This window comes from Equus przewalskii, chromosome 29, assembly GCF_037783145.1.
Source record: "Equus przewalskii isolate Varuska chromosome 29, EquPr2, whole genome shotgun sequence".
Taxonomy (NCBI): domain Eukaryota; kingdom Metazoa; phylum Chordata; class Mammalia; order Perissodactyla; family Equidae; genus Equus; species Equus przewalskii.
Genome location: NC_091859.1, coordinates 40151454 through 40178085, shown reverse-complemented (window position 1 = coordinate 40178085; position 26632 = coordinate 40151454). Strand labels below are relative to the sequence as shown.

The 26632-nt window shown below is 57.1% G+C and overlaps 1 protein-coding gene across 1 annotated transcript; it reads left to right on the top strand.

The window, feature by feature from the left end:
* The first annotated feature begins 8506 nt into the window (after window positions 1–8506).
* TTLL12 (tubulin tyrosine ligase like 12) lies at window positions 8507–26528 on the top strand. Its single transcript, XM_070600027.1, has 14 exons — window positions 8507–8790; window positions 12375–12550; window positions 14543–14741; window positions 15597–15756; window positions 15842–15975; window positions 18264–18340; window positions 19585–19701; window positions 19786–19980; window positions 20396–20507; window positions 21334–21485; window positions 21887–21968; window positions 23703–23771; window positions 24377–24515; window positions 25094–26528. Exons 1-14 carry the CDS (start codon window positions 8578–8580, stop codon window positions 25243–25245), a joined length of 1977 nt encoding a protein of 658 aa, XP_070456128.1. The 5' UTR covers window positions 8507–8577; the 3' UTR covers window positions 25246–26528.
* Window positions 26529–26632: the final 104 nt, after the last annotated feature.

The following is a 26632-nucleotide window of genomic DNA, read 5'->3' as shown; positions in this document are numbered from 1 at the left end:
GAAAATTCACTAACTATTGCTTCATGCAACAACAGAGATATGTCTTAGAATGTGCAGGAACAAGACCAGGATGTCTGGTCCCATAATTGCACTGGAGTCCTACCCAGGACAATTAAGCAAGAAAAAGAAATCAAAGACGTCCGGGTTGGAAAGGAAGTAAAACTTTCTTTGTATGCAGATGGCCTGATCTTGTTTCTAGAAAATCCTAAGGAATGCACCAAAAAAGCTATTAGAGATAATATATGAAATCAGCAAGGTTACAGGGTATGAGATTGATGTGCAAAAATCAATTATATTTCTATGTACCAACAGTGAATAACCTGAAAATGAAATTAAGAAAAAATTCCGTTCACAATAGCATCAAAAAGAATAAAATACTTAGGAATAAACTTAACAAAAGAAGTGTAAAACTTGTACAAAAACGGGCTGGCAGTTCCTCAAATAGAGTTAGTATATGACCCAGCAATTCCAACCCTAGATATACATCCAAGAAAGTTGAAAATGTGTTAACACAAAAATTTGTACATGAATAGTCATAGCAGCTTTATTCATAATGGCCAAAAAGTGGAACAGCCCGTACGTCCATCAACTTAACAACACACAAAAAAATGTCTGCCCACACAACGGAATATTATTCAGCCATATGAATGAATGAGGTACTGATAGTTGCTAACTACAAATGACCCTTGAAAACATTATGCTAAGTGACAGAAGTCACAAAAGCTGTATAGTGCATGTTTCCATTTTTATGAACATCCAGAATAGGCAAATCCATAGAGATGGAAAGTGGATTAGTGGTTGCCAAGGGCTGGGGTTTTGGGGGAGGAAATGTTGAGTGACTGCCAGTGAGTATAGGGTTTCCTTTTGGTGTGATGGAAATGTTCTGGAATTAGATGGTGGTGGTGGTTGCACACCATGTAACCTTATGAATATATTAGAAACCACTGAATCGTATACTTTAAAAGGGCAAATGTCATGGTATATGAATTATTCTCTGTGATACAATAAGAAATATGTATTTGGTCTTTGTCTCAGTTCCTGGAACACAGCTCCTAAAACCCTTGGAGTCTCCACGTGGTGTGTCTTTGTGTGCTCCTGAATGACTGACTATGACTGGCGGCCCCTAGGCAGCTTCAGGGTGGGCTGGTCACCAGAAATACGAAGGCACGATTGGAGCGGTGGAACTTTCAATTCCACCCGTGCCCTATGGCCAATGACTTAATCAATCATGCCTAAGCAATGGAGTCTCCCTAAAAACCCCAAAACAAAGAGGGCCCGAGAGCTTCACCACGGTGAGGTGCTGGGAGGGCGGTGCCCTCAAAAGGGCACAGAAGCCCCGCGCCTTCCCCGTACCCTGCCCTGTGCGTCTCTCCATCTGGCTGTTCCCGAGTTGTATCCTTTATAATAACCAGTAATAGCAAGTAAAGCATTTCCCTGAGTTCTGTGAGCTGTTCGAGCGAGTTATCAAAGCCAAGAGGAGGCCATGGGAACCCCCTGAATTTACAGCAGCTTGGGCAGAAGCAGGGCGACAACCCGGGACGCGTGAGTGACATCTGCAGTGGGGGCCGTCTTGGGGACTGGGCCCTTAGTGGGGTCTGCGCTAACTCCAGGTAGAGAGTGTCAGGGCTGAACTGAATTATAGATAGTCGGAAGATTGGTGTGGGGGAAAAAACCCAAACATTTGGTGTCAAAAACAGTTCAGATCCAAACAAAACAAAACACCATAATGTGGAGCAAAGAAAAAAAGTCCCATACGATCATCGTGCCGTATCTTTAATCTCAAAAACAAGCAAAACGAAACACTATATTGTTTAATTAAAAATACATTCACGTGTGATGAAAGACTTTTTTTAAGCATGGAAATAATAAACATGCAATCCCGTCCAAGGCTGAGATGGAGGTACAGGAGGCGAAGATGAAAGGGAGGAAAGTACCACTGCTTGGCTTAACTCCTTACACACAACTTCACCTGTAACTCTGGATGAGTTCAATATTTTAAAGGCTAACAAGGGGGGAAGCAGGGTCTTAACATATTTCCTTAGGAAGACGCCATGTTGGAGACCAGCCTCCGGTCTCTCGGTCAGACAACCCCCCAGCTTTCTCCCCCAGCGAGGAAGCAGGTCGCCATCTCTGGCTGAGGGACAGGTGAAGTCATCGTCTTGGGTTCAGGCTCCACGGTGTATGAAAAACACATTTGCCACGAGCACCCTCAGCACAGCTCCCGGCAGGAGAAGCTTTCAGAGACCAAAGGTCCCCCTGGGCTTGCGATTCCAATTTTTGGAACGGAAAGGTCCTTTTTTAATTCTTCTTCCCCCCCCCCCCATTCTGTTTCTCTCTCCTCTTTTCCCTGGGGGGGGAGGGGGGGCCGGGGAGCAGAGATGTAATCTTATATTGATTAAGTTGCACAATCACTGGCTCCTTAAGGAGGTAACATTTCAGCTGAGACCTGGAGAATGCGTTGGAATTAAGGAGGAGGGAGGAGGGTGAGGGAAGGCAGAAGGAACAGCACGTGCGAGACCCCTGAGACAGTGATGGGATGCCCTCCAAGAGCTGAAGAAGGCCAGCGAGGCAGGGCTCAAAGAAGGAGGGGAGGCGTGTGGTGAAAGGAGGCTGGAGAGGTCAGCAGGCTGGACCACGCCCGGCCTTGGAGGGCACGTGAAGGGCTGGGTTTTTAATGCCTGGGCACTGGGTAACCTCAAAAGTAGGGATCTGATCCAAGTGGATTTGCATTTGGAGAGGAGAATGCTCAACAGGTCGGCCCTGTCAGAGGGATGGGTCAGGGATGTATGTTCACATGACCGAACCAGTGCCTGAGAGCACCACTGAGACTCAGACTCCCTTCCCCAGTGGGAGCGGATCCCTGGGAGGATGTAGGCTGGGGCTGTTCCAACTATTTTATCACTACAAGGGGATAGCCTATGGGAGAATGAAGCCAATAGAGAGAAGAGCAGAGCTGAGAGACAAGACAGAAAAACTGGATCCTGGTGATGTTGTTTGTGCCCCTTGATCAAGCTGGACCTGAAACCCACATGAACTCCTTTGTGATGTGCTATGTGGGAGTTCTGGCTGCCATAACAAACTTCCATAGACTCGGTAGCTTAAACAGCTGAAATTTATTTTCTGGAGGCTGGGAAGTCTAATATCAAGGTGCCGGCCCATTCAGTTCCTGCTGAGAGTTCTCTTCCTGACTTACAGACAACCACCTTCTCACTGTGTCCTCATTTGGTGGAAAGAGAGTGCTCTGGCATCTATTCCTCTCCTTGTAAGGGCACCAGCCCTATCGGATTAGGACCCCACCCTTTGACCTCATCTAACTTTTATCACCTCCTCACAGCCTCTCTCTCCAAATACAAGTCACACTGGGGTTTAGGGTCCCAACATATGAATTTGGAGGGAACACAAATATCCAGTCCCTAACATTGTGTGAGCCAATAAATACCTTTTTTCCTTAAGCCAGTTTGACTCGGATTTACTGTCCCTTGGAGCAGCTACACTCCAGACTGATAGACAGGAGGAGGGAGATGGGAGTGTCAAAGATGACAGATAGGTTTTCAGCTAGTGCATCATATGGTGGCTCATACTAAAATAATTTTATAAAAATGATACATACTATTAGGCATAAGACTATAAGGCATAATAAATAATATAACATTATTCATGATGATCGGGTCTGTGAAGTAGATAATAATTCTGACCTAATTACCATATAACATCTTTATGTACCGAATACTCACAGCGAGGTCCTGCTGCCCCTGGCTGCCTGCCACCTGAGGGGCTCCTGATCTGTGGCTACAAATTGCATGGGGCTTTGAGGAGGTCACAGGGTAGGTGTGCGTGAGACACGGGTGGGGGATGCAGGCTGCATGGTCCTGCTGCAGAGCACATAGAGAAGTCTGGACACTCGGGGCAGCGGTTACGTCCCCTCTTGGATGGTATAAATCCACCGTTTTGTATTTTTATTTTGCCTAGTAGTTTTTCTTATTGTGCAATAAACCTTCCCAGGAGCAATAAACGTAAAAAAAGAAGCCCACATTTAACTTAAAATTAGGTTCTGAATTTCCATTTCTCAAAGTTGATTATGAAACTGAAACTTCCACAGAATGTTTGTCAACTTTTACCTCCCACCACCGGGGCCAAAGAGGTGTCCCTAACTGCAAACCAAACCAGGTGACACAGCTCTGACACAGAGGCATCACATCTACTTCAAAAGTTAGTCCTTATTTTAAGAAGACTGTGTCAGGAAATGAATTCACATGTGCGGTGCAGAAGTGAGTTGCCATATCACTGTGTAAATCATGATTTCATTTAGATCAAATGACTTTTTCTACATTAATTTCACTCATTTTTCTAAGTCCAAGTTCTCTTGTGTTCCTATTGACAAATAAAAATGGCAAGCAATAGCATATATTGGAGAATATGAGGAAGCCATTTGGTGTAAACCTAATTCGGCCTGACCTTGTCTTTCCAAAAGGGCCGGACCATGGCCGTTGAGCATGCATTGTATATCTGCTTTAGATATTCCCTATGGCAAGAGCAAAGGCCCTTGAGATAAAGGTGCAACTTCCCCCCACCCCCCCCCCCCAACGTTGGCGTCTCCTTAAGGATTAAGCATCTTTCCTTAGGCTAGGAACTGATTGCTGTGCTCACCTGTGACCGCCCAGCTCCAGACAATAGACTTGCCTCCTGCTACGCCCACCGAGACAGCAGACCCACTACCTGCTGTGTCCATCAAGAGCTGACAGGGCAATCTTGTGACTATTGTGGGAGGGACATTTCAATCATATGTGAAATGTCCTGTTTGGGGGTCTATAACCACTCTGTACACCTCACTTCCTTGGTGCCCTTTCTTCCTTTGGGAAGAAAGGGCCCAGGCCATGGTCCTCAGATTTCAGCTCAGAATAAACTCTCCCAAGTTTTCATTTATAGACTGGTTATGGATTATTTTCATCGACACTATGAAAAGCAAAGCCATCACTGTTAGTGTGTTGGCCCCGCTGGCTGAGGAATTATTCCACGGTGGATGACAATTTGCATCAAACTCGTCAGACGGTTCCATTTTTTTCATCCAATCCATGGAATCAAAATTAAGCTTTTGGAAGTTCATTCTGTCCAGAGTGGAAAACTAACATTATCACGAATGTGTGGGGACCTGGAATTGGCCACCCCAAGATATGTCTCTTTGGCATTAGGATTATTTGAGGCTGATTGCTTTTGATAAACTGGGACAGGGAAGGAGGCTCTGAGGAATGGAACTTGCCCTTTGTTAGCACACATTTACGTTTGTAAGGTAAATCTCTATCTGTAAAGATGCCTCCCTCTCTGTACCAGGAAGAAGAAAGGAGATGACCTTCTCTCTAAAAACTCTTAATCAATGCCAAAGGCAAGGACTTAAAATCTGCATTTTATTGTGCTTCTCTGCTAACCTCCTGTAACTGACTTCCCTCCCCCTCCCAACATTGGCATCTCCTTAAAGATTAAGCATCTTTCTTTAGGCTGGGAACCGATTGCAGCGCTCATCTGTGACCCCCCAGCCCGAGGCAACACACCTGCCACCTTGGGGCACTCACTGGGACAGCAGACCTATCTGCCTCCATCAAGCGCTGTGCTGACAGAGCGGCCTCATGACTGTTGTAAAAGGGACATTTCAATCACATGTGAAACACGCTGTTTGGGGGTATATAACAACTGTGTGCACCCCACTTCTTCGGTGCCCTTTCTTCCTTCGGGAAGAAAGGCCCCGGGCCATGGTTCCTCATAAAGCTTTGTTTAATTTTCTCTTGCTATTCTGTCTCATGTGAATTTAATTCGTTCTCCAGCCAGACGAACCCCCATTTGGGGAGAGGAAATGTCCTCCTCCCCTACAAATGCTACTCAGCTGAATTCAGTTTAAAAGTTGACACTGAATGCATTTTTTCTTTGTGACGATAATACTCATAAAGTTCAATGGGTACAGCACAAAGGGACTAACGTTCCTACTAAATTAAGAGCCCACGGAGCAGAAATGCCCTTGGAAGTGGATGTGGTTAATTTTATCTAAACAAGCTGTAAAATTACACCAACTGACTTAGGAATCATAATCATCAAAAATTTACAAATATTTTTTCATAATTATAGTAACTGTGATGAGGATTTTAGGCTGGTTACTTTTAAAACTACAGATGAAAAGCAGGCTCCGAGGACTGGAATTTTGCTTGCCCTATTGAGAGACATTTGCATTTGTGAAGGAAGGGGGGATGACCTTGTAGGGACCTGCAATTGGCCACCCCAAGGTATGACTCTTTGGCATCAGGATTGTTTGGGGCTGATTGCTTTTGATAAACTGGGACAGGGAAGGAGGCTCTGGGGAATGGAACTTGCCCTTGTTGGGACACATTTACATTTGTAAGGTAAATCTCTATCTGTAAAAGGTGCCTCCCCCTCTGTACCAGGAAGAAGAAGAGAGATGACCTTATCCCTAGAAACTCTTAATGGAGAAGGCAAGAACTTAAGTTGGTTGCTGTCTGGCAATCTCATGTAACTGATTTAGGGTGCTGGCTTCTGACCTTTACTTAATCCGATTTGATTCTTATCTAAAAGTCATGGGATCACCCAACGACCAGACCCCACCTGCACTGATACCATTTTAACTTTTTTTCATGTTCTTTCCTTTGTCTTCGTAAAGAGATGACTCACATACCTATGCCTTAAATTTAGCCCTAACCCTCAACTCGGGGCAGCAGCAGGAGCTCTGCCTGCCCATGGGCCCTGTCCCCATGCCAGCGGGGGCAGCAGAAGCGGCGGCAGCAGAAGCTCTGACTGCCCATGGGTCCTGTCCCCATGCTACGCTATTCTCTAAATAAAAGAGCACTACTGCCAGATGTTAAGAGTCTAAGAAATCTTTCTTTCGACTCCTCGGCTCACCGACCCTGCATCAACTGAACCACAAAACTTTTGTGACAAAGCTGATGTTAGGTACAAAAAAGGTACTTCAGCCTCCCTCACAACCTGGGTTTGGAAGTTTGAGCCTTTGTCTGCCAACTTAAATGTCCTCGGGACATTGAACAAGTCCTCTAAACTAGTGCATTCTGTTCAAATTCAGTTTAAAATTTTTAATCAAAATCTTCAGCAACTGAAGCACCAAAAAACTTTAGCCTTTGAGCTTTTTGGCAAATTACAATCATTGCAAAGTTGCAAAACGGGAAGACAGTGTGGGGACCTGAAATTGGCCACCCCAAGATACGTCTCTTTGGCATCAGGATTATCTGAGGCTGATTGCTTTTGATAAACTGGGACAGGGAAGGAGGCTCTGAGGAATGGAACTTGCCCTTTGTTAGCACACATTTACGTTTGTAAGGTAAATCTCTATCTGTAAAGGTGCCTCCCTCTCTGTACCAGGAAGAAGAAAGGAGATGACCTTCTCTCTAGAAACTCTTAATCAATGCCAAAGGCAAGGACTTAAATCTGCATTTGTTTATTGTACTTGTCTGGAACCTCCTGTAACTGACTTCCCTCCGCCTCCCAACAGTGGCATTTCTTTAAGGATTAAGCATCTTTCCTTAGGCTAGGAACTGATTGCTGCGCTCACCTGTGACGTCCAGCTCAAGACAATAGACTTGCCTCCTGCTGCATCCATCAAGCGCTGTGCCGACAGGGCAATCTTGTGACTACTGTGGGAGGGACATTTCAATCATATGTGAAACACCCTGTTTGGGGGTATATAACCACTCTGTGCACCCCACTTCTTTGGTGCCCTTTCTTCCTGCGGGAAGAAAGGCCCCGGGTCATGGTCCTCATAAAGCTTTGTTTAATTTTCTCCTGTTATTCTGTCTCATGTGAATTTAATTCGTTCTCCGGCCAGATGAACCCACTTTGGATAGAGGAAGTCTTCCTTCCCTACAACAGTGAATCACATCCATGAGAAGCAAAAGAAGAACTTAAAAAATTCTGTTAATTGCATTCCGAAATACCTTTGCAATACCTCAACTTGTAAGAAAAACCTCCCAGTTTTAACTGAATAACTTTACATTCCAAATCCAAATGTAAGAAAAGCGAGAAGGGCCACTACTTTGCAACATCTGAATTTGGCGATGCCTTCAAAAGAATCAGAGATCCTCTCCCACCCCTAGGGGTCCGCAAGGCATCAAAGTGTGGTCCATGTCAGGGAAACAGCTCCGCCACACTCTTGTCTCTAGGCCTCAGTTTCCCGTCCTGGACATGCTCTGGAGCCTCCCCTTGTTGCGACCACGTGGACGGTGTAAGGCCTCACTCCCGGCATCCCCCGGGGCAGCCCGGGGTGGGGGCGTGGCGGAGAGTGAGCGAGAACCCCGCCCCACCGGGTGCGCATGCGCACAAGCCCGCAGCGCCCGGCCACGAGCGCGCCCAGCGCCGGCGCGGGCCCACGCACTCACGCACGCGCCCTCGCTCCCGCCCCCGCGCGTGGCCCGCCTCGGGCTCCCGGGGACCCGCTCCGAGCGTCGCGCCCGCGGCGAGGCGGCCCGGCGGGGTCGGGGGCGGGGCGGACGGCGGAGGGCGGGGCCGGGAGGGCCGGCTGCGGGCTGCGGCGGCGCGGGGGTGGGCGCCGGCGCGGGTGCAGGCGCCATGGAGGCCGACGCGGGCTTGGAGCGCCGGCCCGCGGAGCTCGGCAGCCCTGGCCCCACGCCGGAGGCGGCGCCGAGCCCGGCGCAGGGCCCGGACCCGGAGGACGGCGCGCGGGCCTGGGCCGAGTTCGCGGCCCTGCATGGCACGGCGCTGCGCGCTTCGGGGGTCCCCGAGCGGTACTGGGGCCGCCTCCTGCACAAGCTGGAGCACGAGGTGCGCGCGGGCGCCGGGGAGGGCGGGCCCGGGCACCCCAGGCTGCCCACCTCCATCCCCCGTTCCCGCGGGCCCTGAGGCGCCGGGGGCGGACGGCTCTGGACCCTTCCACCGGGAAGGGTGTGGTCTCGCGGCGGGCTCTTAGCCGAGAGCCGCTGGGGTGGGGCGGCAGGGAGGCCTCCTGAGGGACACGGGCGGATGAGGTCAGGAGGGTGTCGGGGGTGTTGGCGACGTGGAGAAGTAAAGAAAGGGCGCTCCAGGGCGGCAGAAGCCTGTGCCCAGGTGGGCAGGCCTCGGGGACACGCGCAACGGTGTGTGTCCCTCTGGGACGTGGGGGATGGCGTGCATGGAGAAGCGGATAGAGCTTTAATGCTGAGGGCCACGGATGTCATGATGTCTGACTTGGACTTCGCCTCCTTGGCACTTTTGGGGCCGTCTAGGTTTGGAGCCTGAGTGGCAGCCAGAGCCCTGTGGCTGTGGCCCGGATCCTCCCAGCACCTGGGCTGGGCTAGGTCTGCGGTGGGAACTGCAACCAAAATGAACTTTGGCTCCTGTTGTGTGCCAGGCCCCGTGCTGAGTTCTCCGCAGGCCTGGGCCCCAGAGCAGTCCCATTATACAGCCAAGGCAACTGAGGTTTAGGAAGACGAAGTGACTCGACTCTGTCAGCCTTCAGAACTGGGAGCTCTCAGCCTCTGCCTCCCTCAGGGAGAAGAGATGTCCCGTGAATTTGTGTGCCTTTTAAATGTCCGGGTCAGAGAATTCTGTCATGTTTCTGGGTTTGGTGTGAGCGGCGGGTCACCCACATTTTGCAGATGAAAGAAAACTGAGGCTGTGATAGGTGGAGAAGGAAGCTAAAGAAAAGTGAAAAGCGCTTCGATGCTTCTAAATTCTCTCCCTTTTCATGGGGACATCTCCATCCTGCTCAAGGGCCTGGGCCTCCAAGGGTCTCCCTGTGGGTCCTGCCTGAGGGGTGGGCCCTGGTTTTGGTAGTTTGCCCGGGTGCTGAAGCTGAAGCACGTACATGGCCAGGTAGTGGGGTCCGCTCCTGTCTGGGAACCGCCTCCTAGAGCGGAAACAGACAGCGGTGCAGGTGAGGAGGTCCAAGCCCTGAACCTGGCTGCTGGACCAACCCTGCCCTCTGCCAGTTTCTCTCTCTGTAAAATGGGTTTGGACCAGGTACCATAAAACACATAGTTGCCGTAAGAAAAATAGAATGTCAGTGGCACAGATACATGCCTCCCTCTTGTAACACAGTGAATTTCCTTCCGGGTATGACTTGCCCTCTGTTCTGCCAGCATTTCCTGAACACGTGCCCTGGTCCCCAGCCTGTGCTGGGGCGGGAGGGGACCCCAGCAGTTTGTCCTCGTGTGCTGGGTGGAAGGAGCACGATGTGGGAACGCCCAGGTCCAGCCTGCCAGCTTCCATGGGCAGTAAACCCAAGTCGCCCGCCTGTCTGAGCCCAAGTCGCCACCTGGAAAGCAGGAGGGGAAACAGCCCTGGCTCTCGAGGCGCCTGTGGGGATTGGGTGGGGTGGCATGAGATGAGCTTCAGCCAGTGCCCCCGCACATCCCCTTTGCCCTGGCCGCTGTTGCTGTGCGAGGGGCAGCCGGTGTTTTTCCATGACCCTCCCTTGCCGTTACGGGTTACCGGCAGACCTGTGAGTCACCGCTTTGCCAGACCCAAACTTGCAGCCAATGTTCTGAGTGAGACCTGCCACAGCTCCTGGGGGCCCAGGTGTGGGGGAGGGCACCCACCTGCAGAGCAGGCACCTGCCAGCCGAGAACTGGGCCCCTCGACCGCCCCGCCCCCCGCAAAGCCAATGCCCCTGCTACCTGGCCTCAGAAGAAATAAGTTCCCTTGGAGAGGACCGGGAGTGTTTTCAAAGAAATTTCGGCCTTGTTCTCTCTGAGCTAACTTCTCAGTTGTAGGACCACTCCCCTTTGTTACCTCACTACGGGCTTCTCCAGCCCCGCCATGAAGGGATGTGGTGTCCCCCCCCCCGCCCCATTTTGCAGCTGGGAGAAGCCAGGCATGTGCAGGCATCTGTGCCCAGGCCCTACGTAGCCCCCATGCCCCCTCTCTCCGTCAGCTTTGGGGGTGGAGGGCTGGGGATTTGGCATCCTGGGTTGAAGTCTAGGGTGTGTTTCCAGCCCTCCAAGTTGCTCTCTCCTGATCTCTAAACTGTGGGGAAGGTGGGGGCCTCCCCCGGGCTCTTTGAGGGTTACAGGGAGCCCAGCCTGAGGCTCCGTCCCGGGGAGAGCCTGGGCTGCCCCCACTGCCCCGCAGCCCTCCGGCCTGGCACGCTTTCACCACCCCATGGCCGCGTGTTTAAATCCCCCATCCCTTCAACACTCACCTCTGATTGTGGCGCCTCCATAGAGCCTGCCCGGCCCTCCAGGCCCCAGTGCCATCACCTGGCCCCTTGATGGCCCGGCCTCACTGGGCTCTGCCACTTGGCTCTCAGCTCCCTGGGCAAGATCCTGAGCGATCCATTCTCACCTCCAAGGTGCCCCCCTGCCCGGCACCCACAGCTGCTTGCACCTGAATAGACAGCTGGTTTCCAGCTGCTGAGCTGGATTTTTTTTCTGTTTTTAACAGAGCTGTGAGAAGTAGGTTTTAGGGGGAACTGGCCTTTGCCGAGTCCCTGCTGTGTGCGCTATTTCATTGATTTAACGCCTGCAGCTCTCCTGGAAGGCGGGTGACCCCTTCCCAGGTGAGGCTAGTCCGGAGCGTAGTGCTGGTAGCAGGTGCTCACGGAGCACGTGCCGAGCTCAGGTTCTTCTGAGCTCTGAATGTATATGACTCGTTTAGTCCTCCCGACAGCACTCTGAGGTACATCCTAATATTCCCATTGTCTGGATGGAGAAACTGAGGCACAGAGGGGTTCAGTGACTTGTTCAGAGTCACATGGCCTGGCTCCAGAATCTTCCCCTTGCCGACTTGTGGCAGACACACTGTGCATGAGGATGGCCGAAGTGGGGACCGGTCTGGCTCCAGAGCGCACAAACGGCTGCTGACTCTGTTTCACCAGCTGCACGTGGCTGGCAGTTGTCCTTTGCCAGGGAAACTCGAGGACCAAGGCCCTTATCTTCCTGGCCTGAGACCTCGGGAGATGAGGGCCAGGGCTGGCGCGGTGGCTGCAGGAGGCTCTTGGGCACCTGTTCCCTCTGGGGCACCTCAGCTGCCCTGGTGTTGGATTGGTTCTTCCGGGGAGAGTGACATTGGGGCCAGGTCTCTGGTCACCAAGGTCTTGACTCCCGTTCACTCCCAGCGTGCCCAGAGCCACCTCTCTGCCTTTGGAGACTCATCTTCCTGTGAAGGGAGGGACCAGACTAGATATAATTGGACCCACACACGCAGTCCCACTTCCAAGTATGGGTCCCGTGGGGCTAGGGTCCCTGGATCATCGATCATGCCAGTTCTTGACTGATTTCTCTAGGAGCCTCAGTTTCCCCACCTGTAAAATGGGTAGTTGGGCAATAAATAGGTCCTGCTTCTAAGGGGTTCAGTTTGACCTTGAGTCCAGGCTGTGGGGAACGGGGTGGGGTGGGTGTCCTGCCAGCTCCCATTCCTGTGGCCCCCAGGTTTTCGACGCTGGGGAGATGTTTGGGATAATGCAAGTGGAAGAAGTGGAGGAGGAGGAGAGTGAGGACGAGGCGGCACGGGAAGTGCGGAGGAAGAAGCCGAACCCGGGCGGTGAGCTCTGCTACAAGGTCATTGTGACCAACGAGAACGGGCTCCGGGCGGCCGACCCCAACAGGTAGGAGCGCAGCCGGGTGTCTGTCTGCCATGCTCAGGGCCGGGCTTCCTCTTAGAGAGAGTTCCCCGGGGCCAGCCCTGTGGGCGAAAAGCCGTGATTGCAAACACTTGTGCTTCCTGTGTGCCCAGCACTGGTCCCTTAGCCAGCCTGGTGACATGTACTTGAGGCCATGGTGTTTCCAGCTGGGCTCCAGGGTCATGTCGGCCCGCTGCTGATGGCACCCCCATGTTAGTCGCGTTTCGTGCCGTCCTGAGAGCAGCCTCCCCGTGTGTCACTTAACCACAGTGGGGTGTGACGAGTTCCGATTGTGCCGATGAGGAAACAGAGGGGAAGGACCTGCCTGAGGTCACACAGCTGGTTAGGGTGTGGGTATTGGGCCCAGGGCATCTTACTCCTGAGCCCGGGCTTTTCCGAGCACCCCTGGGCCTCTTCCCGGACCCCGAGTCTGGGTGGAGCCTGGGAAACCGTATCTAGCAGGTTCTTCCTGGGCTTTATGCCATGGAAGCAAGGAGTGTGGTCAGGCTGTGTCCTCAGATGAGAACGCTGAGGCCCGGAGCAGCCCTAGGGTAGACCGGGCAGAGCCAAGACTGGACCCAGGCCGAGAGGGGCTGCCCTCAGCCAGGACGGGCCTGCAGGGCCCTCTGCCCAACTTTGCTGGAACTTGAGGAAGAAACTTGCTGGCTTGCGGGTCACCCGGCCCTGTGTCCCTAGCTCTTCAGGGAAGGGTCCAGCCTCCTTCCCCAGCCTGTGACAGGGAGGGAGTGGCCACACAGGGAATGAGGGCAGCGCAGCACCTCCACCCGCATGCCCTGACCCAGAACTCACGGGCCCCCTTCACGTGTGTCTGTGGTGCTCCCGCCAGGGCTGCCCCGGGGCACAGGCCCAGTGGCCACCCCAAGGAGCTCAGGCCTCTGCACGCTTCACCACACACCACCCCCAGTCAGTGTGGGGAGGGGTCTGTGGGAGTCCTGGCGTTGGTTTCGGCTCCACAGCCAGCCTTCTCCTCCAGGCCTTCATGAGGCTGCCCGGATTGCAGGCCCAGCCTCCTCCCCTCCCATGCACCTGCCGAGTCCAGCCCGCCTGGGGTGCTGTCGCCCAGGGTCGCCCCGGGTGCGCCGCCTTGAAGGCCTTGCTCCGTGCACTGCAGCACGCCCTCGCAGATGTAAGCGCGAGGCAGGAGTAAATCTGTATTCATTTTAGGACATACAAACAAAAAGTCATCTAAGCACAATAAAGTAAGCACTGCTGAACTTGCCACCAACGTGAGGACCAGAGCGTCTGCTGTTCCTCTCAGGTTGGGGACGCAGCCAGGGCCCCTCTGCCTGTGCGTTTGGGGCCTCCGAGTCCGGCCTGGCTCTGGACGGTATCCGGGCAGCCCTGACCTGTGCTGGGAGAGCAGGCCTGGCCCCAGGCTGCAGTGGGACCGCCTCATCCTCCACCACAGCCCCAGCGGGGTTGTGCAAGAGCTGGGCCGCTGGCCCCCTGGGCTCCTCCGGGAACCGGACCCTGTGGGTGCATGAGCTCTGCCTGGCAGCTCCTTTGCACATGTGCCCGGCACTGGCCTCCCGGTGTGAGCAGCCTTGGCTTTTGCTGAGTGTGGGCCTGTCCTCCAGTAGTGAGAAATCCCGTTGAGGACACCTCCCGTTATGGTGGTTGCTGTACAGTCACTGGCTACACGAGTGCTGGGCGTATAGTCCGCACGTTGTATATTTTGTCTCATTTGCTGCTCGTGTCGGCCCGGTCATAGGTGGTAGGTTGCCGTTTTAGAAACTGGAAGAGGGAGAGGACTGTGCCCAGGGCCACACAGTGAGTGGTCGGCAGAGCCGGGATCCTCACCCACGCCCACTGGTGCTGGGGAAACTGAGGCTCCCTTGGGGGCCCCAGGCCTCGTCCGCTGCCTCAGGCAGGTTTCCCCTGCTGCCCTCTTCCCGCTCTTCCCTTCTGGCCGGGCCCGCATGGCAGCCTCACGCCCGCTGTGGCCTCTACCTGCAGCATCTTCCTCATCGACCACGCCTGGACGTGCCGCGTGGAGCACGCCCGCCAGCAGCTGCAGCAGGTGCCCGGGCTGCTGCACCGCATGGCCAACCTGATGGGTGTCGAGTTCCACGGCGAGCTGCCCAGCCCCGAGGCCGTGGACCTGGTGCTGGAGGAGATGTGGAAGTTCAACCAGACCTACCAGCTGGCCCATGGGGTGAGTGGGCAGCTGGGCCCCAGGGGAGGCGGAGGACAGACACGGACATAGGCCTTCACCAGCCTGTGCCATCAGGGCCGGTGGGGGCGTGGTCCAGGAGAGCCCCAACCAGCTTGGGGAGCTTTACCCCACAAAGGAGCAAACTCATCTCCCATGGCCCCTGGAAACCCCACGTGTTCCATGTGGCTTTATTGTGGGTCTATTATTCTTCACCTTGGCGCAGTCAGCGCCGGGACCCAGGTGTCCGAGTGGCTTTGAGCTCAGAGGACACAACCCTCTCTCAGACCCTTAGACTTGGGCCCAGTGGCTCAGCTGCCTCTTTCCTGACAACTTCTGGTGCTGTCACCCTCTTAAAAGCCCTCTGTGGTTCCTCGCTGCCTTCAGGAGAAGAGTCGTGTCCCTTTAGCACGTGTCCCAGGCTGTCCTCAGCTCCCGCCTCCCCAGACCAACCTTGCGGTCCAGCCCCTCGCCACTTTTAATTTGGGAAAATACAAAAGTTTCTCCTGATCTCAGCTTAGACATCACCTCCTCCAGGGAACCTTCCCTGAACTCAAAGTCTCCGCCTCCTCCCTGTGCCATATACACAAACCACACACATCTGTGTCACTCCTGGGCTGCCGACCTTGTTTCCGTGTGCCTCTCCCACACAGGCGGTCACACTGCAGTCTGCTGGCCTGTGTCCTGGTCTGCAGGGCAGGGCCGCTGTCCCCGAGGCCCTGGGTTAAGGGGACTGGGGGTGCATGTGAGAGATGCCCCAGGCTCAGGGAGTTGGGTATAGACGGGTGGAAGGTGCATGGATGGAAGAGACAGCGAGGGGGACCAGTGGTCACAGGTGGCTGTGTGCTCTGTCCACAGACGGCCGAAGAGAAGGTGCCGGTGTGGTACGTCATGGACGAGTTCGGCTCGCGCATCCAGCACGCAGACGTGCCCAGCTTTGCCACCGCCCCTTTCTTCTACATGCCCCAGCAGCTGGCCTACACGCTACTGTGGCCCCTGAGGGACCTGGACACGGGCGGTAAGTCAGACACCCACCCACCCCAAGGAGGGGCCCGGCCCCGGCTTCCGGCCGCCCCCTGACGGGCACGCGTGTCTTGGTGCAGAGGAGGTGACCCGGGACTTTGCCTATGGAGAGGCAGACCCTCTGATCCGGAAGTGCATGCTGCTGCCCTGGGCCCCCGCCGACATGCTGGACCTCAGCTCCTCCACGCCCGAGCCGCCCGATGAGCACTACCAGGTGTGACCCTCCACCTCCGGCCCAGGTGGCTTCTGGAATGTTCTCTAGCCAATCACCACATGTTACTGAATGCCAGCCATCTACTGTGGGAGGTAGAGAAGAGTTTGAGAGCATCTGAGAGACAAGGGGCTCAGAGCCCAGGGAGTGAACGTGAGCTGCCTGTGGCCACACATCTTGGGTGCCGGCCCCCAGCCCAGACCCCAGCTGCTGGATGCTGGGGACCGTTCTTTCAGAGGCCGGGTGGAGCTGGGGTGCTGGCCGTCACTGTACTCTTCCTCATGATCGGGGACTCCTTGCCAGGACTGGGGGACAGTGGGCCACACTGCGTGGCCGTGAATCCCAGCTCAGTCCCGTTTCTTTACCTCCTGACACCTTCCTCACTGGGGACCTCGTGTCACTGTGTTCAGACACTGTATGGTACTTCTTCCAGCGCACAGTAGGCCCTCAACAAGTGGTTGTCATTAGTGTTACATTGTTATAGACGACAAAGGTGCTTTCAGTCCGTGGGCAGCCTTTCAGTCGGCCCCGCAGAACCCACTTGGCCCACCCACAGGTGCCCAGCTGGTGGTGGGAGTTGGGGTTAGTGAGGCCAGGGGCAGGGGGGAAGTGGAGCCTGTAGTTAGGGCTGGGCAGGGAGTAACACCACGGCCTCTGTCTCCTCCCTCTCCTGCCCTCTGATCTCCTGCCTCCACTTCCCGTTGGCTGGTACCAGTGGGAAACCCGTCGATGAGAGCCTGTGCTTAGCACTTTATGGGCACACTCTGCTGTAATCCTTACAATGTTAGGACTTACGGTCCTATGTTTGCCTTTATTTTATTGAGGTTGAGGAAACAGGCACAGAGAGGTTAAGTAATGTGCCAAAGGTCACACAGCTGGTGGGAGAGCTGAGTCCAACACCAGGGGGACCTGATAGTTTGTGGGCAGAGGCTATATGCTTTGCTGCACTGTGTTGAGGCTCCCTGCCCCCACTGGCACATCTGACGCTCATTGAATGCCTCAGAGGGCTGTGGAAGGAGCAAATGAGTTAGCTCGAGTTGGAGTGGGGAGCGCAAAGCAGTGTTAGCTGGTGCTGCTGACGGGAGAGGCTGGGCTGTGGCCGTGGTCCTGTTGGCACTTTTTCCCGTGAATTCCATCTAAGCCAGTGGTGACTGAACTAGCCATGCCGAAAACTCGGTGGTCAGCCTTCTTGACTCAGACTGTGTGTCGGAGCCCCGGAGTCAGGTGCCCGCACCCAGGGGACATTTGAACGTGAGCAGGTGCAGAGGGGCGAGGCTTGGGGACAAGGACTTCCTGATCTTGGGGCGGTTCCTTAAAGGCACAGGATTAAAATTAGTCTTTTTCCTTGGGACGCCCTCTACTGGGCAGGAAGAGGAGCTGAGAGGACAAACTCGGCTTATCTGAAACGTTGGGTTGTCCATCAGGATCGGCCTGGGCCGTGGGGTTGCCTGTATCAGTCAGCTATTACCAGGTAACAGGTGGAGTACCAAACCTAGCAGCTCAGAACAGCAAGCGTGTATTGTCTTACACACTTTCCGTGGAACAGGAGTCGGGTGGGGCTCAGCTGGAGCTTCTGGCTCGCAGCCTCTCCCGAGGCACAGTCAGGCTGCCTGCCAGGGCCGCGGCTTTAGAGGCCCCCTAGGGCCGAGGACCTGCCTCCACGTGGTGCACTCCCACGCCTGCAAGGTGGCGCTGGCTGTTGGCGGGAGGCCTCGGTTCCTCACGTGGGCCGCTCCACACAGCTGTTGAGTGGCTCACGACGTGGCAGCTGACTTCTGGGAGAGCGAGCGGACGAGAAAGCCAGGAGGGAGCACAGGGCCTCTGAGGAAGGAGCAGTGTCGCTGCACTTGCTCTGTCTGTTGGAAGCAGCTGCTTCGGTCCAGCCCACACTCCAGGGGAAATGAGTTAACTTCTTCTTCCGCAGGAAGTGTCAGAGTCTGGGCACGACCAGTCCCTTGGGGCTCCCCTAGAACCCGGCAGCCGCCTCCCAGGACGGGCTAGGCACCTTCTCAGCCTCCTGTGATCGGAGGTAGCACTGAGAAGATTTAGAACGATGTTTACATTCTTCTTTTGACGCAAAACGAGCTGCTCAGCCCCTGAGGGGCCTCGAGCCCCAGAATCCCGGGGTGGGGTGGTCAGAAGGCTCTGGGCGCTGCGAAAGGCTCGCCTGCGGTCTAGGTCTGGGGGAGCCCCTGAGATCCTCAAGCCCTGACATGCCTGGATGGGGGGGGCGTGTGTTCACTTGCTCCGTTTCTCAGAGGTCTGTTTCACCCCCGGTGTTTTCCTTCTAGGCCATTTTGGAGGAAAACAAGGAGAAGCTGCCACTTGCCATCAGTCCAGTGGCGCATCCCCAGGACCACGTCTTCAAGTGCGTAGCCCCTCTGAGCTCTGATGACTCTCCTCACACCCCCCCGGCTCCCACAGCTCCTGGCTCAGGGTGGCACTCCGTGAGTCCGCTGTCTCCTGGCGGCCTGGAGTGATACAAATGCCCAGGGAGAGCCTTATGATTGCAGAGAGAACGCTGTGACAAGTGAGGGCACGAGCCGGGGGTGTGTCCATCTGGTCCTGGAGTGAAAACACAGTCGGGCCTGTGCACACTGACCTGTCCCAAAAGCAGGAGCCTGTGCTGACAGCGGCCTGCTGGGCACCTAGGACGGGCCCCGGGCTGCCAGGATGGGCTGTTCCCAGGCTTCGGCAGGTGTGGGCTGGCGGGTTACGTAAGGCCAGGCGGGCAAGCCCAGGCTGGACCCCGGGTGGAAGCAGATGCTCCATTTTACGGTGAGCAAGTGGAGTAGAGCAGATGTGGAGCAGGCTCAGAGGTGCATCCCAGCCTGGCCAGGGCAGCCTGACCTCTGCTCCAGTGGGAGCCCCGCCCTCTGGCTGCCCAAACCTGGTCCAGCTAGAAACAGGCAACATGCTCCCCTCTGCCCCTTCGGCCAGGTCCTGGGCTTTCCCCGCCACGGGCCCTCCTCTCGGCCTTCCTCCCCTTCCTGAGGCCACCACCCCAGCCCAGCAGCTTTTCCTGAGGCCGCTGCCCTGCATCCCTGCTCCTCGGGGTCCGATGCCTCAACGAGGCCTGCTTAGCCCTGCCCTCCTGCCCCACCTGAGCAGACCAGCGCCTCCCCTCTCTCCCTCCCCTGAAACACTGTCCCGGGTTGGGCCACCCTCCTGCCCTCATAGTCAGCTCCATGGCTTTAAAAGTGTGGCAGTCTCTGCCACCCCAGCGCACAGGCTCCCAGGCCCTGTCCTCGCCTCTGCCCAGGACTACTGTGGGCCAGGCAAGGCGAGCACCAGCAGGGAGTGAGGCCTTGTCCAGGGCACTTGCCTTGGCCACGCGCTCCCTGCCGGCCCCTGTGGCTCTCCGAGGGACCAGCATTCTTAGTGTGTCCCTGGGAGATGGTGGTGCCAACCATTCCCTGTTTCTGTGTGGGAGGAAGGAGACCATGGTTGTTAAACATACAGGTTATCCCGTTGCATCCTAACGAGTGTGAGGTGGGTCCTGTGGTCCCATCTTACGGAGTCGTAGGGTCCAAGTGGCCCCCTCACTCACAGACAAGCAGAAGGCTGGCATCTGAGCCTGGTGTCTGACTCCAGGCCGGCCTCTCCCGGCAGGGTCTACACGGACATCCAGCAGGTGCTCAGCCACCTCACTCACCCCCGCTTCACCTTCACTCAGAACGAGGCAGACGCTGACATCCTCTACAACTTCTCGCACTTCAAGGATTACAGGTGAGCCGTCTCCCAGCCTGGGCTCGGTGACCGGCCACAGAGCCCCTTGCCACTCCCTGACCCATCGTGCTGCTCGGCCCACAGGAGGCTCAGCCAGGAGAGGCCCAACGTGCTGCTGAACCAGTTCCCCTGCGAGAACCTACTGACAGTCAAGGACTGCCTGGCCTCCGTCGCACGCCGGGCAGGAGGCCCTGAGGGCCCGGCCTGGCTGCCCCGCACCTTCAACCTGCTCACCGAGCTGCCCCAGTTCGTCAGCTACTTCCAGCAGCGGGAGAGGCGGTGAGTACCTCCCCTGCCCCCCGCCGCCACCCTAGCCCCCTGGGGAGCCGTGCGGGCTGAGGCTCCTGCATCCATCACACTCCTGTGGCTGCCACCCCACCTACACCTGTCCTCACATGCCCAGCTTGCTCCTTAGCTGAGCACCTACTGTGTGCAGGCCGCTGTGCTGGGATCCATGGGCACCAAGCCTGGCAGCCAGCTGTGGCGATCATCCCTGTCTCTCCTTGGTCGGTCCTTCTGCCTGGAGCATGGCTCCCTTGGCTCCGGCAGACTCCTCCTTATTCCTCCAGCCCCGCCTCTGACATCTCTGTGACCTCCCTCAGTTTTCTGGGTTCCCCTTTGTTGCCACAGTCCTGGGGAGACATTGCCTGGGTGAGTGGCCTGAGCACAGCCTAGCGGTCCTCTCTGCCCCCAGGGGTGATGACAACCACTGGATCTGCAAGCCCTGGAACCTGGCCCGCAGCCTGGACACCCACATCACCAAGAGCCTCCACAGTGTCATCCGGCACCGAGAGAGCTCCCCCAAGGTGGGCTCGCATGCCAGGGCAGCTCAGCGCACCAGCCGCCACGAAGAGGCGGGGCAAGGGGACTCTGGGGTCAAGGACCTGTGTGGGCAGGTTCAGGGTCAGCAGTGACTCGAGGTCACTCAGCTCACGGGACTCTGCAGCCCCCACCCCCGCTCCTTCCGTGTGCTCGCCAGTGGGGAGTCCCATGTGACAGTCCCGGTGAGAGGCGGGAACCCTCAATCAGACCCGTCCTGGGTCTGTCTGACCCCAGAGCCCCCACACAGGCTGCACCTTGCATGACTGCCCAGCAGGAGGGAGGTGGCCAGGCCGGGGAGCCCCTTGGGGCCTGGACGAAAGTGCCGTGGTGCACGGGGCCGGTCAGAGGCTGTGTCCGGGGGAGTTGCAGGATGCGAGATGGTGCGTCTAGGCAGGGGCCGAGGGAAGTGTGCCCGGGGCCCACCACTGGGGGGTTTCCAGCAGTGGTGTGGGCGGTCAGTGGGTCCACGGCTGAGAGTTTGTGTTCAGTTTTCAAGAGCTGAGAACTGGTGGGCTCTTTGCTGCAGCTAAGGTGAAGGTCTGAAGATAAAGAGCTTGTCAGAGCCTAGAGCAGGGTGTGAGAAGGCAGAGGAGGAAGCAGAGCTCGGGCTGTGGGTCCCTCTGTGGACAGCAAGACGGGAGCGGACCCTCGGGCGGGAGGGCGGGCAGCGGGAACCACCTGGCTCCCCGGGTTGTGACCCCATCTGGACGTCCCACAGCCCGTGAGGACGGGCGAGCTCGGTGCCTCCGGGGGCTCTGTCCTGGCCCGGGGGAGGTGAGAGCCGCCCTGAGCCTGCGTCTGTGTCCTCAGGTCGTGTCCAAGTACATTGAAAGCCCTGTCCTGTTCCTTCGAGAAGACGTGGGGAGAGTCAAGTTTGACATCCGCTACATTGCGCTTCTGCGGTCGGTGAAGCCCCTGAGGCTGTATGTCTATGACGTGTTCTGGCTGCGGTTCTCCAACCGGTAACTGAGGACCCCGGCCAGGCCTGGGGGGCTGTGGGGGTGCCCTCTCTCATTCAGGATAGAGCTGGAGACGCTTCCCCACCAGGCACCCAGCGGGTGCCCCTGCCGAGCCGGGTCCTGTTAGATGCAGGAATTCTCGCCCTGCCCTGTCGCGCCGCACAAGGGGCATGAGCGGTCCTTGTAAAACAGGCACCAATGCCTGCGAGTCGCGACAACATGTGTGGACCTACAGGGAGTCCTCACAGTGAGCGTCACTCACCGACTCAAACCTGGGGGCCTGGGGCCACCCTACTCGCACCAGCAGGGAAGCCGGTTCCCGGCCGGGCAGCCCCCATCACCTCTCCCGCTCGGACGTGGTCATGCCGAGGACCCACTTGGGTGTCTGTCTGCTCGTCCTGCAGGCCCTTCGCACTCGACGACCTGGACGACTACGAGAAGCATTTCACTGTCATGAACTACAACCCGGGAGTGGTGCTGAAGCAGGTGGGTGCCTGGCGGGGCCTGGGCAGCAGTCCCTGTGGAAGCCGGCGCAGACCCGGACCCCCCGCCACCGGCTTGTCTCCTGGGCAGGCTGCGTAGATGGTCAGAGGAGCTGCCTGCTGCTACCCGTGTTATCTGAGACAGCGCCCCCACAGCTCTGAGGAGCACACGCTCTGAGATAACCGGGGACCCCAGGCTTCCCCAGGGCCCACAGCAAGTCGGAACAGAGTGGGGTCTCAGCCGGGAAGCTCAGACTGCCTTCTGGTCAGCACTCGCTGAGCATGAGTGCAGGTGGGGGTGGGGAGGCGCAGAGGTGCATGTCACATGGTCCCCATGGTAGGCTGCTGCTGCTAGCCTGTGACCCCGCCTGGATCAAGCATCCTCTGTCTTCCCCACACCATCTGGGCACCTCAAGCCAAGGGGCATTAAGACAGAACTTTCTAGGTGAAGGTGTCAAACCCCAACTGGCCAGCACTGCCCCGGGACACGTCGGCACAGCCTGGGCAGAGGCAGAGGCAGGCTCTGGGTGGAGAAAGGAGGAATGGAGAGACAGGCCACCTGAGGCATTGTCCCAAAAGTCCTCTTCCCTGCTGGTGGGTTAATGGCTGTTTCAGGCAACCAGTAAGTGGGCGCACCCCCTCTGCCCCCCTGCTGGACACTGGCCCACAGGTGGCCTTCTCTCCCCTCCCTTCCTCCAGGTAGTGGCTCTCTGAACATGGTGATTGTCCTTACCAGGTGTCTCCTGAGTCTTTTCAGCTTGAGGATGTCCCGAAACAATTCAAAACGATTGTTTTGCATAATTAAGCTCTTGTGTAAACAGGATCCTATTGAACAAATTCTTCTGTGGCTTTGTTTTTTTTGCTGCACGTCATGTTTTCAGATTCGTCATTGTTGCTAAGTGTAGCTGCAGGTCATTTCTGTCGCTCTCTCGGGAATGGACGTTAGGTCATCTCTGGTTTTTCTCTCTTAGTGAGCGGCTGCACTGGACGCTGTGCCCAGTGTGAGGCGTCCTCTGGGGCGGGGGCTCCGTGGCTGTGCTCGTGTGCACCCCACAGGGGCGCTGCTGCTTGTCGTGTTCCCAACCTGGACTGTGTTGAAGGCCCGTCCCTAGGACACCGAGTCCTCTCCAGGACCCCAGGGAACCCTCTGTGAAACGAGTGTGCGAGTCACGTTTCCTCTGAAGCCCCCGCACTTGGGGGCACATCCCGCAGGGCATGAACCTGGGGCTTCCGTAGGGAGCCCAGCCGGTCATTTCTGGGAGAAGCCGGAGCTGACTGCCCGCTCGCTCAGGTGTGTTTGGCCTGAGAAGCTCGTCCATCCTGAGGCACTTTGAGCGGGTGCCAGCCCTGCCTCCAGGGCACGTTCTGAGACAGGTGTGGTGACACGTAGACCTGGGCCTCACAGCCTGCCGAGACCTCAGCATTGGGTGCCTGACTTGAGTGTCACAGCAGCCCTGCAAAGTAAGTTTGCTGGGCAGGGAGCGTTGTCCCATTTTACAGATGAAGGCACTGAGGCTCTAAGAAATGAACCTGCTTGTCCAGAGTCACACAGAGATCCAGAGCTCAGACTCAGTCTCCTGCATCCTGTTTGTGCCCTGAGGGGTGGGGCCGGATAGGCTGCTGGCGCTGACCTGTGGCCCCAGCGGGTGTCAGGCTCCACGTCAAGGCAGGGCAGGCTTCCCCACTCCCTGCCCAGAGGAGGCCCCAGGCGGCATGTGATGGGCCTTGTCTGCTGCAGGTGCACTGTGACGAGTTCATCCCTGAGTTTGAGAAGCAGTACCCAGAATTTCCATGGAAGATCGTCCAGGTGAGTCCTGAGCAAGGCTGGAGGGGCCGGGGCTTCCCCCGTGGGCAGACGTGGTTGGGGGGATCCTGCCTCCTCTGGGTGTCCTGCTCCTCCTTCGGGGGCTGCGGAAGCAGACGGTTGGGCTGAGATCCCCCTCCTCCCACCCTGCTCCCCGCTCCTGTGTGGGGTATTGTGGGAGGGCTCCTCAGGGGTGACCTGCAGGGCATTCAGGGCACCTTGGGACAGCCAGACGGCAACACCTTGCCCGTCTCAGGAATTGCAAACCTGAGGGGATGGCAGGGACACAACTGGAGATGCAGGCTGGCCTCCGTGTCCTGAGCGAGCATCTCAGGTGCCGCTCTGCGCCCCTCGGTGCGGAGGGGAGCTGTGGGGGCTCCCGGGCGGGACACACAGCAACTTCTCAGTAGGCGAAGGCAGACTGAGAGGGCAGGTGTCAGACAGAGGTGGCTGTGGCCAGGGCTGGAGACATGGAGGATGGAGAAGGAGGGGGCCGAGGCCCGGGAAGGGGCAGTGAGCTCTGTGTTGGGCAGCTGCTCTGGGGAGCGGGTCCCAGCGTCAGAGCCAGGCAGCCCCTGACCCTGCCCCACCATGTCCCCGGCCCCCAGGCCGAAATCTTCCAGGCCTTCACGGAGCTGTTCCAAGTGGCATGTGCCAAGCCACCACCCCTGGGCCTCTGCGACTATCCCTCGTCCAGGGCTGTGTATGCCATCGACCTCATGCTGAAGTGGGACAACCGTCCAGATGGTGAGGGGGCTCCCCTGCCCCATAATCCAAGCTGCCCCCCCCCCCCCACTCAAAGCCGATCATCCAGCTCGCCGCACACCAGCGCCCGCAGGGGACAGAGGGGGGCGTCACTGCCTCCTTGCCCAGTCAGCACTGCCCGGGTGGCCCTTTGCCTCGAATTAGCCGGGAGACCGGGGTCTGGGGAGGCCCACTGTGAAGGGGCCTGCAGGGCAGGGACAAGCAGGACGCGGGTGGTGTGAGGAGAGAACTCACGAGGAAAGGAGCCGCGTGTGAAAGTTGGAGGGGGTGGGCAGCCCTGGCCGGGCCACCCTCGCTTCCAGAGTGTCGGGGCGTCGAGCCCACTCCCTGCCGGCCCTGCACCTCTGCCGCCTCTTTCCAGCCAAACTGGACGTCTGAGCTGGATGTGGTGGCCCACGGTACTCCTGGGCGGGAGGCAGCTGCAGTCTTTCCCCTCGAGGAGAGGCTTCGGGCCAGGTCCCCCAAGAAGCCAGGAGACCTGAGTTCGAGGCCCTCCCTGGCCCTCACGGTCCCCAGCCCACCCTCCCGGGAGTGAGATGCCCTGTGCTTTCGTGTCTCAGGGAAGCGGGTGATGCAGCCGCAGATTCTGGAGGTGAACTTCAACCCAGACTGTGAGCGAGCCTGCAGGTACCACCCGACCTTCTTCAACGACGTCTTCAGCACCTTGTACCTGGACGAGCCCAGCAACTGCCACGTCACCCGCCTCGTCTAGTCGCTCGCCAGCCCTGCTGCTGTGCTTTGTGGCTGGATTCCGGCCTCAGTTCTCTGAGCTGCTTCTGCACCGTCCCCATCCCCTTCCCTCCATGGGCAGCCTCGCCCGCCTGAGCCATCATCCCAGCTTCAGACCCTGGAGGCTCAGGGTCCTCCTCCCCACCAGGTCAGGAGCAGGGCCAGTCACAGTGTCCGCGGGGCTGAGTGCCAGGGATCGGTCCACCTCCCTTCACCACCGTCTCTGGGGTGATTGCTTCATCTCAGCCAAGGGCTTTATTCCAGAGAGCGTGGTTCCTGGGCTGCCATGTTTCCCAGGGAGTCAGCAGAAGAGGGGCACCGGGGAGCATGACGAGGCCTCCTCAGAAACGAGGTTCCGGGAGCGAGGTATCCTCAGAACCAAGCCCGAACCTTAACGGGGCAGGCCAGCTTCCCCAGAGTGTCTGCTGGTGCACTGTGGCTCCCCCGGAGCCGGGGTCAGGGTCCCAGAACGCCCTGGGGAGCCTGCTTGCCAGACCCAGCCTTCTCCCCTCCAAGCTCGGCCAGAACCTTCACCAGCAAACCTGAGAGGTTCCGGGGCAGGAAGGCCACCGCCTTCTGTTGCTGGTGCCTTTCCCTTTGGCGAAGGCGGGCCGTCCTCTTGGTCCCTGTGGTCCCAGTGGCCTCCCTGCTCGCTGGGCACTGCAGTGGTTCCCGCCCTCATCCGAGGTTGGCTGGGACACTTTGGCAAGGAGGGCGAGGGGACACATGGGCGGCAGAGCACCTGGCGGTGGACACCACGGAAGACGACGATTCCAGGGAGAACTTTATGTTCGAGTCAGATGCCCTCTTCCCCCAGAGTCTAGAGTCAAAATGTTGGACTTTGTTACTTTTTCGTTTATGGGAGGAAAATAGAAAATTCTCATTCTTAATTTTGTTCCTGAAATTTGGAGTCAGATGCCAGCATGTTCCATGTCACCACGGCACGCCTGGGCCAGCTAACGGGCAGCGGGCGGGCCTGACTCCCGGGGGGGCTGCCTGTGGAGCCTCCTGTGTGTCGAGGGGTGGGGGGGTTGTTTGTTTCATTGTGAAGCCAAGAGTGATCCTTGTGACAAAACTGGATGGAGTGTGCCTCCCATCTCTGTGTCTGTTTGGTGTGTCTGTCCCTCCGCACTGGTTAGCAGAGCCTCAGCCAGGTGGAGGTGTAGAGGGCGGGACCCCTCGTCTCTGGTTTCCTCCCTGGAGAGCTGCTGGCCTCCCGTCCCCTCCTCTGGTCCACTTGTGCCGCAATAAAGTCTACCTTCTGGACGTGCGCCTCCCTCTCCCTCGGGGGCCCTGGAGCCACAGGCCTGGCGCGGTGTGCCGGCTGCTTTCCCTGCTGGTTGTCAGACAAACCCAAAATATCAAGATGT

Coding starts and splice junctions, on each gene's coding strand:
- TTLL12 (XM_070600027.1), top strand. CDS start 8,578: ATGGAGGCCGACGCGGGCTTGGAGCGCCGGCCCGCGGAGCTCGGCAGC. Junction 12,551..14,542: donor CGGGCGGCCGACCCCAACAG/GTAGGAGCGCAG, acceptor CTCTACCTGCAG/CATCTTCCTCATCGACCACG. Junction 19,981..20,395: donor TTCCAGCAGCGGGAGAGGCG/GTGAGTACCTCC, acceptor CTCTGCCCCCAG/GGGTGATGACAACCACTGGA.